General features: G+C 33.4%; 3 protein-coding genes across 3 annotated transcripts; 2 read left to right on the top strand and 1 right to left on the bottom strand.

The window, feature by feature from the left end:
* The first annotated feature begins 11,899 nt into the window (after window positions 1-11,899).
* Window positions 11,900-18,296, top strand: LOC132063488 (phosphoribosylaminoimidazole-succinocarboxamide synthase, chloroplastic). The gene is made up of 12 exons (XM_059456046.1): window positions 11,900-12,255; window positions 13,290-13,391; window positions 13,516-13,645; window positions 14,642-14,734; window positions 14,851-14,939; window positions 15,388-15,468; window positions 16,917-17,006; window positions 17,092-17,181; window positions 17,377-17,427; window positions 17,530-17,576; window positions 17,750-17,807; window positions 17,874-18,296. Exons 1-12 carry the CDS (start codon window positions 11,947-11,949, stop codon window positions 17,931-17,933), a joined length of 1,200 nt encoding a protein of 399 aa, XP_059312029.1. The 5' UTR covers window positions 11,900-11,946; the 3' UTR covers window positions 17,934-18,296.
* A 913-nt stretch (window positions 18,297-19,209) lies between these two features.
* On the top strand, window positions 19,210-20,278 carry LOC132063489 (glutathione transferase GST 23-like). Its single transcript, XM_059456047.1, has 2 exons — window positions 19,210-19,595; window positions 19,688-20,278. Exons 1-2 carry the CDS (start codon window positions 19,281-19,283, stop codon window positions 20,048-20,050), a joined length of 678 nt encoding a protein of 225 aa, XP_059312030.1. The 5' UTR covers window positions 19,210-19,280; the 3' UTR covers window positions 20,051-20,278.
* Window positions 19,373-25,169, bottom strand: LOC132063486 (pentatricopeptide repeat-containing protein At5g27460). Its single transcript, XM_059456043.1, is given in 5 exon segments — window positions 19,373-20,287; window positions 21,529-22,874; window positions 22,876-22,994; window positions 24,396-24,606; window positions 24,701-25,169. Coding segments are annotated over 4 exon segments (1,497 nt in total). The 5' UTR covers window positions 24,745-25,169; the 3' UTR covers window positions 19,373-20,287; window positions 21,529-21,751.
* Between the last annotated feature and the right edge of the window lie 1,753 nt (window positions 25,170-26,922).

Below are 26,922 nucleotides of genomic sequence, written 5' to 3'. Positions count from 1 at the left end.
CTTAAGGTAGAACTTAGTTATGCCTTAAGGCAAAAGTCTATAGTTTTAAGTTATGCCTTGAGGCATAACTTTTGTATAGAAACTATGCCTTGAGGCATAACTTCTATGTAGATACTAGCATAGTTGTGTACGATAACTTAATTTCTACATAATTATGCCTTAAGATATAACTTTACCCCGAATAGGCATAGTTTGCTATGAAACCTTGCCTTACGGATTTTGTTTTACTCTGCTGGGATACTACAGAGGCATAACTTTTGCCCGAATAACCAAAATTTATTATGAAATTCTGTCTTGCAAAATTATTATTATTTTGCCAACATAACTCATAGCATAGGTGCACTGGCTAGCCTGACAATTATTTCGAAAGTAAATATGGACACGTGTCATCAATTATTGTGTTGTGACAATAACGTCATAAACTTGACTTACATTCCATTGAAACAACCCTTGATTGTGGTTTATTACTTCCGTCTTGAAACACAATTTGCTTTGAAAATGCACGTGTCATGCACGCAAAAATATGATACTGGTTGGAATAAAATTCCAGTGACACTGAACTTCTCAGTGATCAGTGCCTTTTTAACGAACTCTTCAATGTCATAAATATCTCTGGTGAAATTGCTATAAGAAAGATCCAAATTGGTTATGGGGCTAAAAAAAGTAAACTTTTCTGTAGCTATATCATCAAACGAGTATGTATCGTCAACATAACTCAAACCATAGGTACACCGCTACCCTGACAATTATTGGAAGTCACAATGGACAAGTGTCATCAATTGTTGGGTTGTGACAATAATGCCGTAAACTTGACTTACATTCCATTGAAACACCGCATGATTGTAGTTTATTACTTCTTTATTGAAAAACAATTTGTTTTGAAGATGCACGTGTCGTGCACGCAAAAATGTGATAATGGTCTTCCTTCAAATTCTAGTGACACTGAACTTCTCAATGATCAGTGATTTTTTAGCAAACTCTTTAATGTCATAAATATCTCTGGCGAAATTGCTATAAGAAAGATTCAAATTGGTTATGGGGCTACAACTAGCCGGCGCCTTTAGGAAAATACACATAATATACTAAGTTCTGAAATCATTGAACTTAAATGTGCTCCAGATAAAATTAATTATGTTATTTATTTTGTTAATTTTGTTTGTTATTAAATGATGACCGTAAACACTTAAAAATGGAATGAGCAAATTGAATTAAAGAGATTATAAACGAGTAGGTACTTTTTCTGTTCCATAAATAGATCTGGACTGGAGTCCACATACAATGCAATTTCATAATATGGACAGAAAGTAGCTAAATTTTGGGAGCTAAATCAGGCCAACTTGGTGCAATCGATGCCCTTGAAAGATACAATCATTTTTTCCAAATCGTAACCGATTAGGAAGTTAGTTTGGGCCACATTCCTGAAGAAAGATTAATCTTCTGTAGGTTGAAATGCTAGGCACCAAAGTCCAGCTTGACCCGGCCTTGTAAACATTAGATTATCCATCGATAAATGAAGATCTGCTGTAATAAAATGCATTGTTACAAGAGGAACATCAATGGAGTTCAAATCCTTGTAACAAAGATCTTGCACGTTAGTAGAGTTGGCAACCAACGATTCCACATCAATGGCTTGTATAAACGTTGTTTTGAGTTTGTTGTAGAATGGCATAGGAAGATTGGTCACAGTAGTTCCTGAGTCGATAGCAATATTTCCCTCTTGGAAAATAGTTGAGTAATTAACAACTAAGTCCATTTTTTTTTTATCACCAACTGATATTCCATAGAAACAATCCATGACTGTGGTTTATTACCTCTTTCTTGAAACACAATTTGCTTTCAAGATGCACGTGTCATGCACCCAAAAATATGATACTGGTTGGAATAAAATTTTAGAGACAACTGAACTTCTCAGTGATTAGTGCCTTTTTAGCGAACTCTTCAATGTCATAAATATCTCTGGTGAAATTGCTATAAGAAAGATTCAAATTGATTATGGGGCTACAGAAAGTATACATTTCCATAGCTACATCATCAAACGAGTACGTAACGTCACATAACTCATACCATAGGTACACTAGCTACCCTGACAATTATTTCGGAAGTCAATATGGAAACGTGTCATCAATTGTTGGGTTGTGACAATAACGCTGTAACTTGACTTACATTCCATTAAAACACCCCATGATTGTGGTTATTTCTTTCTTGAAACAAAATTTTCTTTGAAGATGCATGTGTCGTGCACGCAAAATTTTGATACTGGTCTTCCTTCAAATTCTAGTGACACTGAAGTTCTTAGTGATTAGTGTCTTTTTAGCAAACTCTTTAATGTCATAAATATCTCTGGCGAAATTGCTCTAAGAAAGATTCCAATTGGTTATGGGGCTACACTAGCTTGCGCCTTTAGGAAAATATACATAATTTACTAAGTTCCAAAATCATTAAACTTAAATGTGCTTCAGATAAAATTAATTATGTTATTTATTTTGTTAATTTTTTTTTGTTATTAAATGATGACCATGAACACTTAAAAATTGAATGAGCAAATACAATTAAAGAGATTATAAAAGAGTAGATATTTTGTCCATTCCACAAATAGATTTGGACTGAAGTCCACGTACAACACTGTTTCATAATATGGACAGAAAGTAGCTAAATTTTGGGAACTAAATCAGGCCAACTTGGTGCAATCGATGGCCTTAAAATATACGATCATTTTTTCCAAATCATAACCGACTAGGAAGTTAGTTTGGGCCACATTCCTGAAGAAAGGTTGATCTTCTGTAGGTCAAAATGCTAGGCACCGAAGTCCAGCTTGACCCGGCCTTGGAAACATTAGATTATCAATCGATAAATGAAGATTTGCTACAATAAAATGCATTGTTACAAGAGAAACATCAGTGGAGTTCAAATCCTTGTAACAGAGATCTTGCACGTTATTTGAGTTATCAACCAACGGTTCCACATCTATAGCTTGTATAAACGTTGTTTTGAGTTTGTTGTAGAATGGTGTAGGAAGATTGGTCACGGTAGTTCTTGAGTCGATGGTAATATTTCCCTCTTGGAAAATAGTTGAGGAATGAACAACTAAGTTCAGTTTTTTTAATCACTGACTGATATTTTAAAGAGGGTTAGAAAGTAAGAAACTTTTTTAAGCTTAACAAGCAGCGGGGTGAATAGTGCCCCAGTTCCCCAAGCTTTGTCACCAAAGGTAAGTGTGCTTGAGACATCTAACTGTGCCAAAGGCACAAAGCAGTAGAAAATTTTTAGTCCAAATAATGCAGGACTAATTTGTGAAATTAATGACGCCGGAGAAACTAAGCCCCATTATGTCAGTTATCCTTGGGTTAGTAACTATTGTTTTGGATCTGTAAGCACCTCCAAAAATAATAGACGGAAAGCAAACTTCCTCTTCTTGTGCAAAGTAGAAAGTAAATATTGTCATAGCTACATCATCAAATGAGTATCGTCAACATAACTCATCCCATAGGTGCGCTGGCTACCCTAACAATTATTTCGGTAGTAAATATGGACACGTGTCATCAATTGTTGGGTTGTGAAAATAACGCAGTAAAACTTGACTTACATTCCATTGAAACAACCCATGATTGTGGTTCATTACTTCTTTCTTGGAATACAATTTGCTTTGAAGATGCACGTGCCATGCACGAAAAAGTATGATATTGGTTGGAATAAACTTTGACTCTGATGAGTATCATATTTATGTTTGCATAGAGAATCCTATCCTAGTCAATTTTAGAGTCCTTCCATGAAAAAGAATCTAAAAAAATAGAATTTGAGTTGATTTGAAAATCATAAAATACCAATTTTATCCAATATCAAGTTAATTCAAGAATGAATGATTTAATTTTAAAGGGCATAAAAGTCGATCAACATTTAGGGGATATTTTCGTCATTCAACATTTAGCGAAAAGTATTCATGTTTTTAATATATGTAAATTAAATTGTGTGATACTTAACAAACAATTAGCTTTATAATCAGTGTAAAAGTTTTGCTAGAAAGAAATAAATTCAACGTTATTAAGAATTCTTGGTGCTATATAATACTCTCATGATATATATTTTTTTCTAAAGAAGGAAAAAGAGTAAAAAAAATTATTTTATCCACTTAGTGATGGAATACAGGCATACGCAGCGGAAGCAAATAGCCAGGATCGAACTTGCACGTAATACAGACAACGCATAATCAAGATATTAATCAAATATAAAATTGATACTTATCTCTTGAAGCGTGACCGTGACCAAGAATTAAATCTTCAACCACGAACACACACCATCCACGAGATCGTCATCCTTCAGTTCCACAGTCTTCTCCTGTGTAACCCGAATAATACCAGAATTTATGAAATTCGTGTGGGCAAATTTCTATGGAAAAATTGTAGAAACTTATAAAACCCCTTTTCCTCCTTATGGAATAAGATCCCTATTTTATAACTACAGGTTTAGGATTTTCACCCTTTTTCAAAACCCGTTGGGTCTTTATTTTCCACAAAGAAATAATATTCCATTTAATTCTTTATTGTTCGGGCACAGCAGGGACCACATAATTTAATTAACGAGGCTTCCTATTATGGAATTAATTCAAAAATTCTGAATTAATCCTACCATAATAAATTACGAATTATTCCACTAAAAAATCGTAACTGCACTCCTCAGTTCAATTTCGAAATCATATATTAAAACTTATTTAACTCCCATGTTAAGATTATAGATACCAATCAATTAAATTAAATTACTGACAATTTAATTCATTGACTAATTGAATCCGTTATATTTCTGCTTAACTCACATCATGTGACGGAAACAAAATCCACCTATAGGGTTTTCACATGAGACTTATGAGCATCCATAAAGGGGTATCATCAATCTCAAAGTTGAGACATGAATTCTATCAATTGATTATTATTTCACAAATGTAATTTGCCATTATCCAATTTACCAGGAATACATAAACCCGCAATTGAGTTATACCTTTTAATAAATCAAAATAATGAAAAAATCACATTGATCATAATAATTATATCAAGATTAAGAGTATAAGTACATTTAATGAACTAGAGAGTTTGTTTTATATATTCAGTACACAAACACTTATCTCTACTTGGTCCGTTCAATACATACAAAATGTACTAGCACAAGAAGACGGAACTACCGTTCCCATAATGAAGATACATTATATTAATCTTGTGCTACAATCATACCGATGGCTTTGTCCAATTTTCATCTTAGATTGTGAACATAAATTTTATACTTATAAGAACCGATGATTTAATCTTCCCTTATGAGCTAAACTCTATATACTAAATCATCTATTATATAAGTAAAGGACACACATACTAGTACATGATCTATTTAACTCTTTATTAAACAACGAATAAATAATTGTTCTATAATAAATACTATATCCAAACACATGGTTAATGGTATATATCCCAACAATTAGTTATCCGGAATTACAATGACGGAATAATACTATTGAGATTAAAAAATAATGAGATTATTTAGATAACTTTATTGATGATATTTGGTTTATTAGACTAAAACTTTAACTATGAGGTATTATAGAATACAGTTTGATTAAGTTGGAAAAGTTGAGATAATTTCTATTTTCAATTTATTGATGATGTTTGGTTTATTAGACTAAAACTTGAACTATGAGGTATTATAGAATACAGTTTGATTAAGTTGGAAAAGTTAAGATAATTTCTATTTTCAATTTGACCTTGCTTTTTACGAGAAAAATTTAAGGGGTTTGTTTGGTACGATGGATAAGCAAAAATAGTCCTGAAATAAAATATTAGTATCGTCGTATCCCACGTTTGGTTGAGATAAAATCCCAAAATAATTAATTAGGGATTAGTTATCCCGGAATTATAGTGTTATTTTTTGTGAGAGTTATGTATTGTTATTCTAGTCAATTCTTTGTTGATAATGCAAAGCCAAAGTTTCTCTATGGTTTTTCTTTTCCTTACTCATCTTTTCTCCTCTATAAAGTGCAAATGTCCCACATAGGTGGAGGAAAGTCTTTCTTTCCTCCTTATATTGAATTGTGGATTGTTGGGTTAGTAAATGTGTTAGAACAAGAGATGGGCCTCGCGCACATGAGAATTGGGCTCAGTAGGCAAAATCCTTACCTTAATGTGTCCAGATTCATCCTAGGGAATTGGAGGAAAGTCTTTCTTTCCTCCTTATATTGAATTGTGGATTGTTGGGTTAGTAAATGTGCTAGAACAAGAGATGGGCCTCTTTCCTCCTTATATTGAATTGTGGATTGTTGGGTTAGTAAATGTGCTAGAAGAAGAGATGGCCTCGGACTGAGAATTGGGCTCAGTAGGCAAAATCCTTACCTTAATGTGTCCAGATTCATCCTAGGGAATTGATTATTCAGATTTGCACATTATGGTCGTAACCGTTGGCTGATTTATTTTCTTTTATCTGAACGGTCATTTTCTATACCTATGTATTTTGAGGTCTGCCTTTGGTGAGATACACAGAAAAAGGCAATATTTTGTGCAAGCTCCATACTTCCATCCACCAGTGCAGGTGTTGGGGAGTTGTTGTGGAACCTTGAGAAGTGTGCCGGGCTAAACGATTTGTACCGGAGTCGGTCCGAAAATCGCTTTCAAGGCAGTGGCTTGCCAGGACGCAACAGTGGTTTTATAATTTGTTTTCCAATTTTACTTGTTATTGATCTAATTGTTCTCGATTTTTACTAACAATTTTATCCCATAATGAGTGTGCGATAACAATGTCTGCATAACTAATCACAGGATGATTATTCGAGATAACTTGTTCCCCCACCAAACGAGCCCTAACAGACAAATTTTTAGAAGAAGGGAAAATATATCATTTTGCTTTTTTATTCCTAGATTAGTAATCCTAACATTATTTCCGACATAAAATATAGTATAAAAATAAATATGATACTTATTACAATATAAACAATTCCAAAATTATATAAAAAAAAAAAACTAATATTGTATATTTCATGCCGAATTATAATGAGATAATTATCCCAACGAGATAACCCCAATAAATAGTTCAATGGTCGTCTTATTTCTTCTCTTCTTTTCCGGTCTCCTTTCTTTTTCGTATATTGTAGCTCACAAGGTTTAATAGCCTGTTTAGCCAAGCTTCTAAAATCAGCTTATTTTAAAAAGTACTTTTTTTTAAAAGTACTTTTCAAAAAAACACTTTTAGCTTAAAAGTAACGTTTGTGTTTGGCCAATTAATTAAAAAAACACTTTTGAGATCATTAGTGTTTGACCAAACTTTTAAAAAGTATTTCTATTTGTATTTTCTCAAAAGTACTTTTTAAAAAAGTGCAAAGAAAAAAGCTATTTTTTTTCTAAAAGCTTTTGGGCAAAAATTTATTTTTGTAGGCTTTTAAAAAGCTGCCGCTACTCCCCAAAAGCACTTATTTTCTCCCAAAAGCTTGGCCAAGCACCTCACTTTTTTTCAAATAAGCACTTATTGAAAAAATAATTACTTTTGGGGAAAAATAAACTTGGTCAAAGAGGCTATAAAACTCTTTTTAGACCTTCACAAAACTCTTATAGGAGAAAGCAAAAAAGAGGTTGAAAAACAATGGCTCATCGTTCAGCAAAACAATGGGCATGGTATTGACTGACCTGTTCATAGAGGACAAAATTATATCATTTCAAATAGTTCAAAAATAAAATTATTCATTTTTCATCTGAGTTGGAATAACTGTTATTGAGAAGGGAAATTTTTTAAATGTATTTTTGGGTCAAAAACGAAAAGAAAGACAAAAGTATTCCATTTCAAGTAGTTCTTGGACAAATTGACTTGTTCCTCTATTTTTATTTAAACTTTAGGCCAAATACATTGAAAATCCTTTAAAGTTATCACAAATTTTCGTTTAGGCACCTCAACTAAAATTGATACCTATTAAGCACCTCAAATAGGTTCAAAATGTGCTTATTGAACCCTTCAATGCTGGCTGGTAGAAAATATTATAGGCGTGAACCCCATGCGCGATGACGTGGCAAAAACAACTAATGAAGCAACGCCACGTGGATTTTAGTCAAAACTAATCCCAAAACAAAGGAAAAATTACACACATTTCCGCTCACATCTTCTTCTCCAAACCCATCCCCCGTGTTACCTTCTTCCACCAAATCTCTTTGTCCCTTTCCTCCCTTGAAAGAAATGAGTGAGTTTAATTTTTAAATTAGGTAATATGTGTGGGTAATTATAATAGGCCACGTGACTATTTTAACTTGCAACAAAACGTCATGTTTAGGTTGTTAATCATAAGGATATTTTTGAGCCAAAAATAAATATTAGAAGTATTTTTAGACAAAAAGATGGAATGAGAGTATATGTGAGCTATTTTTCATACGTTAGGTTATTTTTGGCCTTTTTCTGAATACAAAATATTCAAATATGAAGAAGGAAGGAAAATGAAAGAAACAAAATTTTCAGTCACAAATGAGTAAATCTATTATCAGATTAAAAGGCCAGCTCAGTACACATATTATAATTGCCACTTCACAAAACTAATTGCACCTGCCTATCTGAGACTACACTAACTAAACACAAGAATCTAGAACTAATTACTTTGATTGGGATCCAATTTCAGTTTTTTGGGGTAACAAATTGTACCATTAGCAATTGTCACAGACACCAATGATAGTGCTTCTTAATGTTAACTTCTTCATCATTCCTTACAGTTATCTTACACTAATCCGGGCCTTTACCACTTGTTATTATTTCGTCGGATTAATCCTCCTGATTATGCTTCTTGTATCAGTAAGTATTACAGTGATGGAGTCCTTGATCTTATCTCAAACACGATGAGATTTAATTAGCATTTCTTAATTAACTTGGCTTTTTTGTTAGTTGTAAATTTTAATGCAACATGACATCTCTCTGGTGTCTCCACCTTCTGCAAATTATTACATGTGGCACGTGGCATGGTTCAATTGATACAAACACATTAGTGAAAAAAGGATTTAGCATATCTCGTTTCTTTGCAGCAACTGCACAACTTCCTAAAAAAAAAAAAAATCAGAGAACCCAAACAATTATTTTTCAAGTAAACGGTGAAAAAACAGTGAACAAACTAAGAGACGATTCTGATTAAAGGGGTGCTTTATAACAGTGCATTATAGATGGAAAAAAATAACAAAAACATACATATGTATTTATCATCGACTTTTCCATACATTGTATCTAAAATGAATACACAGTATATAAAGGCCAAATACATATGTAGCCTCCTAAACTTGTCTTGATTTTCTATTTTGACACTGAAAATTGTTCCAATTAAACGCTTCAACTTCAACAAAAGTGTACCAATTAAACACAAAATACACCATCTACAAGAAAACTCACGCTCCTAGTCACAAGTGCTTCCTTTCTGTAAAAGCAAACAAATAAAAGCTGCCACCTTTTTTTTTTTTTACCTCCACGTAATGTCAATCTGGATTAAAAATAAAAAACAATCCTTTTAAGGGGAAAACTCACCATTTCTTTATTCCTTTCATGTTCACCTAAATCTGAAAAGAGTGGCACAGAGTTCGGCAATGGAAGTGAAAATTTATTCAACAACTTAGGTGCCGTTTGGCCATAAATACCAAAAACTTTTTCACTTTTTTTGGAATTTTTGAAGTTGGAGTTGGAGTTGAAGTTGTGTTTGGCCATAGTTTTTGAAATTGTAGTTTTTGGTGAAATGTAGTGTAAAAAAGTGAATTTTTTTTGAAAAACAAGTAAAACTTGTTTTTGGTATTCCGGAATGCAACTCCGGAAAAAAGTGAATAATTTTTATGGCCAAAAGCTAAAAGTAAAAAAAAAGTGAAAAAAATTTCCGGAAAAAAGTGAATAATTTTTATGGCCAAACGCCCACTTAGTTCTCCATCATAGATATATATCACCATTTTGCTAAGGTAAAAAGACTTTATATCTTGTACTTAATGGAACAACTCTCAGTTGAAGTGCCAAAATGGAAAATTTAGGGGGCCACCTATGTATTTGGCCATATATAAATTAAAACACGTGTTTAGTTTAAAATTAAATAAAAGTTTGCTTCCAATTACACATCTGGCTTATGCGTTACTCCTTTGTCATCTTTGAAGACTTATGACTGGATAAAAATCTTGTTCAATAAGACCTATATAAAAAAATTCTCGTTTAACATATTATTAATTTCATCTGTCTTCCAAATGAAACTAAATTTGTACCCTGGAGCTAGTGTAATTTTCTTTAAATTAAAATTGTGTGATACCTAACAAACAATTGGCTTTATAATCAGTGTAAAAGTTTTGCTAGAAAGAAATAAATTCAACGTTATTAAGAATTCTTGGTGCTATATAATACTCTCATGATATATAATTTTTTCTAAAGAAGAAAGAAGAGTAAAACTTTTTATTTTATCCACTTAGTTATCCGGAATTACAATGATGGAATAATAATATTGAGATTAAATAATAATGAAATTATTTAGATACCTTTATTGATGATGTTTGGTTTATTGGACTAAAACTTGAACTGTGAGGTATTATAGAATGCAGTTTGATTAAGTTGGAAAAATTGAGATAAATTTCTATTTTCAATTTGACCTTGCTTTTTACTATAAAATTTTAAGGGGTCGTTTGGTTCGATGGATAAGCAAAAATATTCCTGAAATAAAATATTAGTACCGTCGTATCTCACGTTTCGTTGAGATAAAGTCCCAAGATAATTAATTCGGGATTAGTTATCTTGAAATTATAGTGTTATTTATTCCATAATGAGGGTGGAATAACAATGTCTGGATAACTAATCACGGGATGATTAATATCGAGATAACTTGTTCCCCGATCAAACAAGCCCTAACGGACAAACTTTAGAAGAAGGGAAAAATATATCATTTTGTTGCTTTGTTCCTAAATTAATAATCCCAACATTATTTCCGACATAAAATATAGTATAAAAATTAATACCATAATTATTACAATATAAACAATTCCAAAATTACTACAGTCAAACCTCTTTATAATAAAATTTCACTATAATCTAGATTTTTGGTCCGTTTTTCCTGATATTTATATTTCTTATAACAGTTGATTCTGATTTATAAAATAATATCATTCATTTTAGTGAGTTTTTTGTAAAATTTTCGCTATAACAGTCACTCAAATATTATGTAATAATATTTTAGAAGAAATAAATTATGTATAAAAATAAAAAAACTCTTGTTAAGAGTCAATTGTTACTTGGGTTGAGATAGAAAAGTCAGTTGTTAAGCTCTTAAACAGCCTTCAAGGTAAAGCTATTGACTTCGCTTTTATTGAAAGTTTGGACAAAATAGAGACTGTAATTTACGAAACAACCTACAATTGTAGAATTATTACATCAAATTTGAAATATTTGAAATATTTAAATTCTAAATTAATTTTAAACACATATGTTTAATTCTTTATCGGTATGGTACAATTAGTTATGGATTTATTAGTAATTTATTACTCTTTTTGATTTTTAATTATTGAAATATGAAAATCAATTGAGATTTAAAACTTAACAAGTATATTGTATTCGTTTATATGTAACATAAAAAGTACAGAATAATAATTATTTGCGCACTTTTATTTATAACAACTGAATGAGATATAAACATAAAATGCTAGTATACATATATAACAATATCTCACTATAGCAGTCATGAAATTCTCGGATAAATGCTGCTGCCATTATAGAGAGGTTTGATTGTAATTTAAAAATTAAAAAAAACTAATATTGTATATTTCATACTGAATTATAATGAGATAATTATCCCAACGAAATAACCCCAATAAATAGTTCAATGGTTGTCTTATTTCTTCTCTTCTTTCCCAGTCCCGTTTCTTTATAAATATGCCGTAGCTCACAAAGTAAACTCTTTTTAGACCTTCACAAAACTCAAAAAGGAGAAAGAATCGGAAAACAATGGCTCATCGTTTGCCAACCTTAAACCCTCCAAAAACCCTAAACACAAACCTTCAATCTATCAACCAACCAAGATTTTCAATCTCACAAACAACATCCTCAAAGATTACAAAATTCAAGAAATACCCAACCATCACTTCATCTACTATGTCAAACCAGCAGCAAAATCCAGTACCCCTTGTAGCCTTAACCAATAATGACCACAAGGAAGAAGTAATGAGCTCTATCAAAAGTTCTATATCTAATTGCTTATCTGAAACTCATCTTGATTTAACTGTACCTGCACTCAAGTCCAAAATTAGAGGCAAGGTAATACATACATAATAAGACTTGTGTTCTCTTTTTTGTTTTAATTTTTTTTTAGTGCATACATAAGCTTTTTTGTAATTCTGTATTTGGTGTTTTGGTTTACTTTTTTTTTTCTCTTTTAGCTAGTGAGTGTGACAGATAGGGCTGTTCACAGTTTTGGTTAAAACCAAAACCAAATCGAAAATTTTTAAATGCCGAATAAAAAAAACCGACATTTGGTTTGGTTTGGTTTTAAATTTGATAAAAAAAACCGATAATATTTGGTTTGGTTATGGTTATAGTAAAAAATAACCGAATAAATAACCCCAAACCGATAATTATATACATAAAATTTATAATTATTTATATGTATAATATTAACTTTTCATAAATAATTAAAGATATTTTATACCTTTTAATTATTAATTTAATTTTGGTCTACTTATTTTTAAGGCCCATGTCTTAAAAGAATATGTCCAAGTTGAAAAACAATGGCTCAACTCTAATAAGTCGTAAGCATAAGGGTAAAAAACTACTAAAATCCTACTATCTCTTTTCATTTTACATTGCCATCAAAGATGTCTTTCAAGAATATACCCAACAAAGTTCATCTACTTGTGTCAAACCAGCAGAAAAAAGAGCCTTCAATAAGAAATTTGAAGAATGTAGAGAGAGAATATTTGAATTGTCACGGCTAGTAATAAATTGAAAAACCGAACCAAACCGAACCAAACCGAATCAAACCGACAATAACCAAGTGTGTGTTATTATTTTACTTGGTTTGGTTATGGTTTTAGACATTTAAAAACCGACTAAATTGGTTTGGTTATGGTTTTAACCAATAACCGACCCAAACCGAACCATGAACACCCCTAGTGACAGATATATATGTGGGATGCTTGAACTTTGTCCAAAAGTTTAAATGCTTAGTTTTGATAAAGGGATTTTATTTTTCTTGATGGAAAGTTGATAACTTTATCCAAAATTTATATGCATAGTTTTGAAATATGATTTGTTGTCGAATGTATATATGACAAATTCCATGTGTTCTGAAGGTTAGAGATATATATGATGGAGGGGATTATCTTGTATTGGTGACAACAGATAGGCAAAGTGCATTTGACAGAATTCTTGCTTCCATCCCCTTCAAAGGCCAGGTAAAGTTATTTATTATTCCCGAAATTATACAAAGAATACATTGATAGTATGTATTCAATTAGTAATAAGTATAACATGATCACTGTCTTCAAGCTTTAACCTAGTTGCATTGCGGGTATACAGGTCCTTAATGAGACAAGTTTATGGTGGTTTAATAAAACTCAACATATTACCCCTAATGCAGTGGTATCGGTGCCTGATAGAAATGTAACTATTGCGAGGAAATGTTTGGTTTTTCCTGTTGAATTTGTTGGTGAGTTTCTACTTTGTAGTGGTAATCTTCAGAATTGTATCACTTCTTGACCGACATATAATGAGCTATATGTGTGTGTGTTAGGTTCTTTTATATATGTATATAGTGAGGTAATTGTTGAAGTAAGCCAAATTATCAGTTTTGGTTATATTCCACCACCTGCATGTTTAGAAACAATAGAAGTTAGCTGGATGTTATTCTTAATCTGGGGCTCGTCTTGGTCTATGGTGCTTATATATTTAGTCAAAATTCTCATTTATCAACTTTACAAGTTTAACATGGTTAACCAATCGAAAAAAAAGTTCAACATGGTTACTGATCCTATCCACCCAACCCACCAGGGAAAAAAAGGACGGAGAAAAGAAAAACAAGATAAAATAAAAGGGAAAATTTAACATAACTTAAAGCGCATAAATTGTGGACTATCATGCGACTTCTTACTGTGAGGGAAATGCTGAAAGAGTCTATCTATATGTTTGAATCTTCCTTTGGAACAAATATGAGTCACTAGTCACTACTATGGCTATCATAGCATCCCCAGCGTTTCCTTTCTCTTTTTTGGGAGGAAGGGGGCCATTTGAAGGCAAGTCCTTGCAATTATGCAAATGAAAGTCTTTTTAGATGTCACTTTGAAGCATCCTTAATGCTCCCTCTCTTTTGGGGATGAAGGGAGCTAACCAATAGTGTGTCTTTGTAATTATGCAATTGAAATTCATAATGGGTGTCATAAAGGGTGTAAGCTGAAAACCTCCTAATAAGTGTCTGTTATTTATGCTTCTAAGTTTTCAAGAGTCTTTTAATGCCATTATTATAATTTAAAAACTTTACTTATCAAATAAAAAGAAAGAAACTTCTAAAAGCTTTTTGCATGAAGTTACTCGGTCATACTTGAATCTAGTTCTCATTGTAGTTTATGTTTGTTGGTGAGTATTTTGTTACTTATTATAAATCAATAAAGCCATGACTTAAGATATTAACGATATCTTCCTTTTCTAGTAAGAGGATATGTTACTGGAAGCACTGATACATCACTCTGGACAGTCTACAATAAAGGGGTTCGGAATTATTGTGGCAACAGCCTTCCAGATGGTGTGGTTTGTATAATGCATGAATGCCACTGTTTTTATTTAGCTTTTGTCTTTCTCTTTTTATTTTTTCCCCTAGATTTTTGTTCTTAGAGTAAAGAAGATGAATGTGTTTTACAGGCTTGATGAAAAATCAAAAGCTTACAGAAAATATACTTACTCCGACAACTAAAGCAGCAGATCATGATGTTCCTGTAACACCAGATGAGGTCTGTATCTTTCTTCTTGTTTTTCTTTTTCTTCTTACTTTCCTAGCAGTCTATCTTTTCTTTCTATTTGCAACACTGCAACAGAATACGCTAATTTCTTACATGTTGATGGGAAATAGTGTACGATATAGTTCAACCCAAAAAAAAAAAAAAAAAAAAAAAGGTAGTGTAAGATATAGTTATGTGAAATATGAAAAGTCGCTAAAGGTGCTAATGGTCCTGCTCTTGGAAGGTCACATTGCCGTCTTTCTGTTTTGCATCTGGGTATTTTGATGCTGTTTGTAACAATGTATGGTCTGGTTGGTCTACTTCCTGGTATTAGAGTCAAGTTTTTTAGCTTTTCGAGTATTTGCATGCCAAAGGCTGGGGCTTTAGACATATGTTGTAGTATTGAATCAATGTTGGTTTAAGCTGAGAATGAAGCTTATCTGCAATAAATATACTGCAGATAGTTCAACGTGGTCTTATGACTCAAGCTGATTATGATGAAGTGAGTAGGAAGGCAATGAGCTTATTTGAGTTTGGCCAGGTAATCAGTCTTATCCTGTTATTTTGATTGATTCTTATCATGCCTTTCTTCCATTAGCTGCTAATGCCGGTCTCTTTAACTCAAATCTGCTGACTGAACCAATAATGTCCTGCTCTCACTTCAATATCACCGCTATTTCTAAATTTCAAGCTCTTCATGATGTTTTTTAACAAATTGCTTTAATTAATGCTGTGCAATAGTCTTTTATTCCTTGTTCATTGATAAGTGTGGATAAGTCAAGAGAGGTATTCTGTATAGACAAAAAAAGTTATTGCTCCCCAAATGATGAATTTAATTAGTTATATAAAGTATGACACGTTGCTATCCTTGAGCAAATATGTGTAGACACTTCTGCTAATAGCAAACTTGCACTAAGATATGTGGCCTTAATGAGTGCGTGTTGTCAGTTATAGCGATTTATTGGTGAAAAATTCCTTCTGTTTGTCTCTAAATTTCGTTCCAGTTCTCAGATCTTTTTACCTACATATGAGTTGCTGACTTATAGTCAAGAGGTGAAGTAGTTTTCAATCCTTCCTCGGAAATACATGGTGTTCATATTTTCAATTTGCTCTTCCATGAACAGCATGCCCTTAATGAGTAGTTGCTGGAAGTGTTGCTTGCTGTAGAAAATTTCTGTATCTTGTGCTTGTTTTAGCAAGTGTCATCATACTGATCTCAACAACTAGATTCAGTGATGAATCTTGAAGGTTATACACTTCGGTGTGGAAGTTATTCAAAGTAATAATGGCCAATCTTTTAAACGCAAAGTTGTGATCCACTCAGCGAGTTGGCCTTTAAATATCATGGGTTAGTGCCTCAATAGGAGGAGCATTTGCCACATGAATGCTTTACTCCTTTATGCTATCCATCTTTTACTCCCCAAGAATGCCCATACAGTACTTTGATCCCAGATCATTTTCTTTAAGTACTTAACTTAAATTTATATAATTGTTGTTGCTCTATAATTAACTACTTGGCGAGTTAGAATACATTATATGTACATAAGGTATGTACATTCATTGTTATTATTATGCTAGATAGTTAAGTCAATTGTCATACGTATATTGCGTATTCTGTAAGTTTTATATCTTAATCTATTTTAAAATATTAGTCCTTTAAAAAAAAAAAAACTATTAAAACTTAAAAATGTTTGTTGGGCTAATGCCTCCATGATAGGAAAAAATACCCTGTCCTGCGTCTCAAATCTTTTAAAAGACTAACGGCTAAAGTTTTTGATGTATATTCTGTCTTAGCCGTGGACAGAGAGGAACGCAGATGCTTTTGGACAACTGTTCTCTAAAATCAAAGTGTTTGTTAACCTTTTTAGTTGGAGCACAAATCTAACTGTCAGTGGCTTATAGCCTTGAGTCTTTTCCATGGTTTTAAACTTGTCTTCACTAACTTTCATATTGCAGTGTGTACTTATCAAAAAAACTTTCATATTGCAGCGCGTAGCACTGGATCATGGTCTGATATTGGTGGACACCAAATATGAATTTGGGAAGGGACCTGATGGTCAGATTTATCTGATTGATGAGGTAAGCATTAGATAGCCTTGTTTCTCTTTGACAGTGATTCTACTTTTTCTCACTACAGACCTCATCTTCTGCCTCCTCCTTTTAGGTGCATACGCCCGACTCAAGCAGATACTGGATTGCTCATTCTTACCAGGAGCGCTTTCAGAATGGTCTTGAGCCTGAAAACATCGACAAGGTTTCTTACATTATATAAAGCTTAATCTGTATCCCTCAGGCCTTACATACATGCTCAAGCATTAAACTCTACTTGATTAGCAAAGAAAAAAAATTATTTTCTTCTTTGATGTTTCCGGTTATCTTAGATTATACAGTGTTGAGTATGTTGTCTCTTGCAATACGTTGACACTTACCACTACTAATATTTGCCTAGGAATTTTTGAGGCTGTGGTTCAAAAATCATTGCAACCCATACGAGGATGAGGTAATCTGTAGGAAATAGGCATTTTATTTCCGCTCACTTCCTTGTAATTAGATAACTCATTTTCGAACTGCATTAATCAAAGAAATCAATTTTCCTGCTTAGGTCTTGCCTGACGCTCCAGAAGAACTTGTTTCTGAATTAGCTTGGCGGTATGTGTCCATGTCTTCCCATGTTACCATTGTCGAGGCAAAGCCTCCACTCATTTTTAACTAACAACGCCTTGAAACTTCACTTGATTGTGATCTACTTACATCTAAGTTGCCTACGATTGTCTTTGTTCACTTTTTCCATTATTAGTGCTGATATCCACTTCATTAAACAGGTATATTTTCTTATTCGAGACAATAACAAATTCAAGATTCGAGATGCCTGGGACAAAGGTAAAGCTATGTAGGGAACCATTATTGGATGACTACAGCAGTTACTGAAACTTGTTCTTCCTGCAGGAGCCAGTCCATGATCGAATCTCGAGAAATGTTTCACAGGCTTTATCATCATTGCAGTAACATCAAGTAGGAGAGCATCTTGTATAAGTTTTTTGAGGTGGAATAAATATTTTCTGCGGTGATCTCTGATGAATTGTATTTTAAGCTTGACAGGAAGTTAGTCAATGTTGTAATGCTATGTAACTCACATATCAGCAATTATGCATCAACCCTGAGTAAGTTGGGGTCCATAAAGTGACTAGTTTTATTTGTAACCCTCTTGCTCTACTCAGGCTTATGATCGGAAAAGTGAGCAAGCTCACGCAGTTATGTGGTGCGAGCGAATATCTGCTCGCTAATTTATATCTGAGCACTTCTATGAGTGATTGTCTAAACAACTGTATGTTAATGACCTTATTTAGTGGATATCGTTCATTTGTATAAGCTTGTTTTGCATGAAATGAAATCCATCTCCTCAATCCCAAAAGGTAGAAAAAGGAAATCATCACTGAGAAGAGTGCTTAAGTCCTATGCTTCTAGTAAATAAAGGAATCCTACAAATGGCGGAAATTGGTTTAAATTGCCAAGAACTTAATAGAGTTCTGAATTCAATTATCCCGGAGTTTTAAGTTATGAATAGTTGACAGACGATAGTATTTATTCAAGTGTGACCTATGACTGATAAATGCTTTCGAAAAATGCTTTTCAATAGTTTAATTTTGATGGTTGCTCTTAGCATGTCAGTTTATTTTAACACCAAGTTACTCATGTTAATGGAAAAATCAAAATCATTAAGAGAACATTTAGACAATCATTGAACATTGTCCTTTATAATGTTTGATTACCTGTGTTTACCTTTTTCACTTTTTTTTTTTTTTGATCAGTCATTTTGACTTGTTTCGCTTGACTAGAAAATTATGTAGAAAGCAGCCTTAAAATTTATTCATTCGTTAATTTTGTCAAACTTATATCTTTCATTTATGCTAATGCCAAAACATCTATTACTAGAGAGTAAAGTAAGAAAGAGGATTTCTTATTCTTGGAAAACACTAATGTATTTTCGTGGACCTTACTGGAGATAAAATTAAGAGAACTTGTGCCAGATGAAATAATCACAAAACTATGTGAATATGATTGCGGAAGTTGTCATTTTCCAATGAGATTAATTAACAGAAAGGACTATTAATTTCTCCATTGAAAAGTCAAAAGAATCGGCGGGAAAAGAAGAAGTCAAAAGAATCAATCATCTTGCTGGTTTACCTTGACACGGAAGTACCTTTTAAGAAAAGTAGTAAACATGTAATTGTCAAAATCAATTCATTATTTCACACTTAACTACCTCAAGACTTGTAATATCCCAACATGTCGCAGTAAGAATTGTACCTCTATATAACAAGAGATATTTAGCCTACAAAACAAGAACCAGCAATGGCAGGTGAGGAAGTGAAATTGCTTGGATACTGGGCAAGCCCTTTTACTCTCAGGGTTCATTGGGCACTGAAAATTAAAGGGATTGAATATGACTACCAAGAAGAAGATCTCTCAAACAAAAGTTCCCTACTCTTACAGTATAATCCAGTTCATAAAAAGATTCCAGTTTTGGTTCATAATGGTAAACCCATTGCAGAATCACTAGTCATACTTGAATACATTGAAGAGACATGGAAGCACAATCCCCTCCTCCCTGAAGATCCTTATGAAAGAGCCAAATCACGGTTTTGGGCAAAATTTGTTGATGAAAAGGTAATAACCATATGAAAGAATCCATTCCTGTTACTTGTTTATCATCTTGCAGCAACTCGCTGGGATTGTTCATGCTCTTTTTTTCTTTACAGTGTGTGCCAGGAATATTTGGTACTTTCTCCAAGGTCGGAGAGGAGCAGAAGAAGACAGCAAAAGAAGCTCGTGAAAACTTGAAAATTTTAGAGGACGAACTAGGCAGGAAACGCTTTTTTGGAGACACGAAAATAGGCTTCATGGATGTTGCATGTGCTTGGATCATTTGCTGGGCTCAGATTGTTGAGGAGATTGTGAATATCAAACTTATTGATGCAGAGGAAATGCCTTCACTTGTTTCATGGTTTCAGAATGTCCTTGAAGCTGCTCCCATTCTGAAAGAGTGTACACCACCCAAGGACAAATTGTTAGAGCATAACAAAGGATTTTACAAGATGTTGGTTGCTTCAGCATCACCTTGAAATCTAAAATCTGTTCCCATGGAGGAAGATTTTACTTGTATGATTATATGACATGTAATCTTTTCCATGAGTTTGTATGACATGTAAGATTTGCCTATCAAATACAATTTGTAGGGAAATAAGAGCATAAGTGTCTAGGACCATGATATCATAGTCATTTTCTGTAAAATTAAAGAAACTTCAACTAGTCAAATTGTCAGGGAGCATTGCACGCAGCATTTGAGCTCCTTCAACTTTCTGCAAGTAAAAGCAAATTTCGTTTTAGTTCAAAGCGAGGTGGAAAAAGGGCTGTGAAAGTTAAAAGAAACCCAGCACTGATACATTGATCATAATTAGCTACAAAGGACCCGAGACCTTGAACTATAATTTAATCGACCATTAACGAGGAAGCAACCCTCATCCATTAGTAAGGCTATACACATTAAAATTGACATTCAGCTCGCATCCATAAATGATCATACAGCTATTTGTTCAAAATCACCCATACTACTGCCATACATATATTTGAATATAATCAATAAAAGAGCCAGAGAGAAAGCAAGTTTGTTACACACACGTAGAGATGTTGCAAGTCAAAGAACCAGTATATTATCCCACTCCAAACCAGGTAACTGATCCATATCATCTCTATCATGATACAACTTCATATTAGTTTGGAAGGCATTAAGAACATACAATGATAAAAATATATATATATATATATATATATATATATATATATATATAATTAGGAGCCATTTTCTTTGGCCAGTTCACCAGAAAAGCCTCAAATTGAAAGAAATATCATAATAGGTCTACGATGTGCATGAAGTTCACTAGTGCAACAGAAAATGTAAAAAACATGCTTTTACTGAAGCTTCATCATCCTGTTGCAAATGATAAAACTCTGGTATTCTTCACATGAAAGTGAGAGATTGAACAGAGCCACAAGAAAAGCTTGCAAGACTATGAATCATGCTAAAAGTGTAAATAATAAGAACGGATTTCAAAGTTGAAAAGGATTCTAGAGAAAATACTTGTTGAAACAGAAATATCCAGGAAAGGTGAGATGTCGATCAAAGCTTATATCTTACAGTGGACATAGAAGCTCAGATGATGCACAAAGTAAATTAAGCACGATATGTTTGATAAAGTTGCATCATAATCTTAAACCTGAACTATGCATAAGCAGGAAAATCATCGATCATGATAAAGACTTCAAGAGGAAATTAATTTTTCACACTTAGAAGGTCCTTGCTGGCTCGTTTGTGATCTGTAAGATATCCAGCTATCATTTATGGAACTTTATACGTGAATATCAAATGCCCAAAAATTCAAGTATTATAAAAACAACAACAGTTAGTAGAATAAATCTACACTCTGGCTAGATAATTGAAAATGCAGAAGTCATAATCTTTTACCGAGTTACTGATATTGCAACTTCCAAGTGCAAAGGGAATCATGAGAAAAGAAAGTAGTTTAATCAAACAGAAACTTACCAACTGCTACAGGATGCAGTCTCAATCTATCACATTCACATCCCCTGTGCTCTCCATATTTTAAGCCGCAGACCCAGAGCTAGCACCAAGTGACAAACCGAAGAAAAAAAATAAATAAATGGCATGTTCTCTTACAAGGCAACATGCTCGATGTACTAACCTATCTTTTGCCCAGGTTTAAAAGTCGAGCTTTTAAGAACAATTAAAGTACCAATATATGTGTTCAGTTCTCACAACGTAAAACGCCTGAATAGACGGCAGAGGTCTCATCATCCACGTCAATTCCATCCTTCTGCATCATTTCAAGGATGTACAGCAGACTTTCTTCTCTTGACGTTTGCATTCTAAGCAATGACTTGTACACTTGCAAATTAGCACTACCAAAATGTCTTAGAGTTTTAAGAAACTCCATAGCCTTCTCAAAATTTCTAGTTTCTTCAAAATATTCTGAAATTGCAACAGCAATACTTGGTGATGGACTCAATTCATAATGTTTTAGAGCAGCAAGACCACTTTTCAAGGCATAAATAGCTTTATCCATTTGTTGACTTCTTATCCAGCCCTCCATCAGTATCTCCCAGGTTTTAGAATTGGGACAACCACCTTTCTCCAATGTGCGGAAATGTAATGATTCAGCTTTTTCCACAGATCCATTTCTCATGTATCCACCGAGAAGTATGTTGGAGACCCTAATGTCATATGTCCTGCATTGAGACTCCCATTCCGCAAAAATTCTCTCGGCTTCTCTCATGTCACCAAGCTTGACCAAAGACGACAAGATACACATGTAATTGGCACAAGTTATTGTGGAGTTTACTGCTTTAGAAGCTTCCCATACCTGAAGTACTCCAACTTTGTTATTCAAAGAAGCATACTGCGTAATGAGAAAGAAGTAAGGATAGTGACTACTGTTAGATATTTTCTTTTCAGCAGTTTTGAGGGCCAAAATTGCCTTGTCTGTCAGTCCTGCTTTTTTATAAATATTCGCTAATGTAGATAAAGAGCTCCATCCCACTTCTACATTTTGGTCACTCAGCATCTCTTTGTATACCATCTCTGCTGATTCAACCCCAGAGAGCTCCCCACATGCGTCCATCCAGAGATTATAGGAGAGGACATTTAAGGTTATTCGGTTTTGTTTCATTTGCAGAATGACAGATGGTACTTTCTGGTACTGAGATGTGGCCTTATAAAGCTTCATCATCTCATTAAACGGATGAGGGCTCAGAACAAGTCCCAACTTGTTCATCTTTAGCATGAAAGCTTCAGCCTTCTCAGTGGACCTTTCTTCAACATAACAACGAAGAAGAGGGAGGGAAGCAGCTTTCAGTGAAACAGTGCTTGAAACTCTCAAAATATCTTTCAGCTTCTATTCTACCGTGTTCTTTAACAGTTAATTCCTGTCTCCGGGCATAATCATAAGGTGACATCTGACAACTATGTTGAGTTTCCATCCAGTTAAGTATCTGCAAATAAAAAAGAAAGAAAAAAAGATATAAAATATTGTTTTAATTTATCTTTCTTCATTACATGCACACTCAGATCAAAGGGAGAAAAGATATTTCAGAAGAAAAGGTTCCATAGTCCTTGTGTAAAATTTCCACCAGTTTTGAGTAAAAATCCTTAGTTAACCTATTTCTCAGTTATTATAAAGCTGACATAATTAAAAGATAATGCCAAATCCTCACCAGTATGCCTCTATCAACTGTATAAGCTGATATTAGCAGTATATAAATGTACGGACATTTCAAAATTTTGAGGAAACAAATAGAAAATTCTTTTTACAGATTAGCGGAAGGTTATTTTTGGTATGCTCTTTCGAGAAACTCATTTCTTCTCGTAGATTCTCCAGTTTATCTCACACCTGGAATTAAGGGGTTCCCTCACATCAATTATAATTTACCTTCATAAGAAGAAGAAAAATAGTAGTATAAAGCTATAAACCACATAACCAAGCACCCAGCTTGCGCGCACCTCAACTAAATCCATGAGATACCTGCTACCTCCCACCAGCAACAAGCACCCAACTTTTTGTCCCATCAAATTTACAACAAAAGAAGATATTTCTCTCTTACAGAGCCTTGTCCGTTCGATTGCTTTTGTAGTCATTTTCCTGCTTCATTAGATAAAGCGTCTTCATTAATAGATAGAGTTGGAGTCCATAGTGAGATCAAGAACAAGGTTGATTGATGAGTTCAGTGGACAAAACGATCGATGTGAAGCCTAGTCAAGGCTTGTTAAAGTGCGACTTCCCCCGTAGTTGGGGGCCGGGTTAAGCGTTCTATTCGACAATACACAGCAAATCAGTTTTCTCACCCACCTACGACTGATTATTGGCTTATACAATAGGTCCTCCCTCCCTACAGAATGGAATTCTTGGGCGTCTTGGTTAGATCACATTTGCTTTCCCTTACTCCCAAGTCCTGAGTAGTGAAAGATTGAGCCTTTTTTGTTCAACCCAAGCATTGGAGTTACCAACATCTCAATTGACTCATTTTGTTGACTTAAATAACCTTATTACAACATATAATCAAGCACCCAAAATTCAATGGAAGATATTTGTATTAGCTTTCAAAATAAAAACAAAAAATCGAAGAAAATAATTACTATAATGCTACTATCAGGGACAAAATAACCATAATAATCAAGTAACCACACACATCCACAAAAGAATAAATTCTTAATTTTCTAACCAAAAAAAGACACTTCCACCAGCATTCCAAAAACCCAACAAAACTACACTAATAATGTTGACATTATAAACCCAAGTAACCCTACTAAACCACACAATCAAGCACCTAAAGATAAAAAAAACTCCATAATTTTCTTCAATTAAAAACAAAAAAACTGATGAGTGAATACAATACCTCCAGAGCAGGCCCAAAACGACGTCGTTTAATGAGCTGCCTGATAATGACCCTGAGCTCGTTTATAGAAACTGTACGGCCTTCATCCACCCAATTCTGAACCTTCAAAATTCGTTTTTTAAGATCACCCCAACTGGGGTAACTGCTATTAAACGGTGTCGTTTTGTTGGTAGAGTGTGATCTTAATAACACATATCTCCATGTCCAAGAACTGCCAAAACATGTAAATGATTTTTAAGTGATAAGAGTGAAAGTATAAACAACAACAGAGATATGGAATAAAGAGAGAAAAGGGTGTTTCATACCTTTGAAATCTTGAAATATTAAGCCCAACTGCCTTCAATACCATTTTTTCAGAGCTAATACTGCTTTTGCTTCTGAGAGTGTTCTTTTGCTTTGGTGTTTGTTCGTTTGGGTTTTTGGGGAATGTTTGTGTTTAAGGTCCAGTTTAGTCCCAATGTCTAAAATCTTGTCCCATTTAACCCTTTCATTAAATGTGTTAGTGAAGGTATAAAAAAAGTAAATAAAAGTACATATACACACATTTTAACTTTTAGATAATTTTGTTACACAATTCAATATAATTTCAAAACTGGTAAAGATTTCCATTAAGGATTAAGGGATTTGAGTAATGATGTAGCTGACAGCCATCTTTGTGGTCAATTCATTAGGAGGAAGTGTTTGCTGCCAACTTGTCAGATGAGCGGACATCTGAACTCAGCATCACATTTACTATTTGGAGATGGATGGCGTCAGATAGATATCTAGTGCCCAACCACCAATTCCTTCTGGAATTGCCTTATCGTGGCTGAGCCATGAATGTCGTTAGTGGACACCCACCCTGAAAAAGTTTTTTCACATAAAAAAAAATATAATAGTGCGATAGAACGAGTGTTTGATTGAGATAAATGCTTCTAATACAAAATATCATGTGTCTTTTACAACTTAATTAACTTTATTTCTTTTATTACTATAATCGTAACAATATGTATTGTTAATAGACATTTTCAAACAGAGTAGTAAACACGATCCAAACCAACTTTCAACTTAGGTGCAATTATGAATTTTGATTTGGTTGTTCCTAAAACTTGGAGTGATTTTGTTTCTGTTACATATTAAGTCTAAATTATCTTAACTCGCCGTTAGAAAAAAGTTCCATTATTTTTTTTTCAGCCCCAAGTTCCAATCTGAAATACAACAATGAGTAATTTCTAACCACAATTAAAGATAGAGAGAGAGAGAGATTGAAATATTTTAACACATGGAATCTATTTATTTTACACGGGAGCTCATTTAATGAGAATGGCAAAAAAATTCAATTTTCTTATAGATAAAGCCAATTATTAATTTCCAACCGAGGGGCGAATGAATTCCGATACATAAATCAATTGAAATATGGATTTGTCAATTGACAAGGTTAGAACTTAGAAGTGAGCCTAGTGTAAAGCATAACAAAGAATAATTTCGAGCCGGTTAAAGATAAAATGGTATTTAGATTGAAACATTTTAATACGTGGAATCTATTCATTTTACACGGGAGCTCAGTCAATGAAAAAGACAAATGAATTCGTTAATCGACAAGGTCAAAAGTGTACTCAATCTAAAATATAACAAAGAGTAATTTTTAGCCAGGAAAGATAAATGGTATATTTCGCAGGAGCTCAGCCAATGAAAAGGGCAAATGAATTTGTTAATTGACAAGGTTAGAAGTGAACCCAAACTAAAACATAACAAAGAGTAATTTCTAGCCAGTTAAAGATAAAATGATATTAGACTGAAACATTTTAACACGGAAATCTATTTATTTTATGCGGGAGCTCAATGAATAGAAAGGGCAAATGAATTTGTTAATTGACAAGGTTAGAAGTGAACCCAGACTAAAAAATTACAAAGAGTAATTTCTAGCAAGTTAAAGATAAAATGGTATATTTACATTGAAACATTTTAACACCTGGAATCTATTCAATTTACGCGGGAGCTTCACCAATGAAAAGGGGAAATGAATTTGTTAACTGACAAGGTTAAAAGTGAACCCAAACTAAAACATAACAAAGAGTAATTTCTAGCAGTTAATGATAAAATGGTATATTTAGATTGAAACATTTTAACACAAAAATCTATTCATTTTACGCCGGAGCCAGCCAATGAAAAGGGCAAATGAGTTTGTTAATCGACAAGGTTAGAAGTGAACCCGATAAAAAACATAACAAAATGTAATTTCTAGTCAGTTAAAGATAAAATGATATATTTAGATTGAAACATTTTAACATGTGGAATCTATTCATTTTACGCGGGACCTTAGCCAATGAAAAGGGCAAATTAATTAATGAATTCGTTAATCGACAATGTAAAAATGTGAACCTAATCTAAAACATAACAATAGTAATTTTTAGCCAGTTAAAGATACATTGTTATGTTTATATTGAAATATTTTAACATGCGAAATCGCCATTGCACGGTAGTCGCACAACACAACCGACTTCAACCTACTTGCACACACACTCATTTGTCCCTTAGAATTATTTCA

This window comes from Lycium ferocissimum, chromosome 7 (assembly GCF_029784015.1).
Source record: "Lycium ferocissimum isolate CSIRO_LF1 chromosome 7, AGI_CSIRO_Lferr_CH_V1, whole genome shotgun sequence".
NCBI classification, from domain to species: Eukaryota; Viridiplantae; Streptophyta; class Magnoliopsida; order Solanales; family Solanaceae; genus Lycium; species Lycium ferocissimum.
This window is presented reverse-complemented; position numbering and strand designations above follow the sequence as displayed.

Bases quoted from the DNA above. Each gene is read 5' to 3' on its own strand.
- LOC132063488 (XM_059456046.1), top strand. From the start codon at position 11,947: ATGGCTCATCGTTTGCCAACCTTAAACCCTCCAAAAACCCTAAACACA. The intron at 14,940-15,387 runs GTCTGTATCTTT...AATATACTGCAG, and splicing joins TTCCTGTAACACCAGATGAG to ATAGTTCAACGTGGTCTTAT. The intron at 17,007-17,091 runs GTAAGCATTAGA...TCCTCCTTTTAG, and splicing joins AGATTTATCTGATTGATGAG to GTGCATACGCCCGACTCAAG.
- LOC132063489 (XM_059456047.1), top strand. From the start codon at position 19,281: ATGGCAGGTGAGGAAGTGAAATTGCTTGGATACTGGGCAAGCCCTTTT. The intron at 19,596-19,687 runs GTAATAACCATA...TTTTCTTTACAG, and splicing joins CAAAATTTGTTGATGAAAAG to TGTGTGCCAGGAATATTTGG.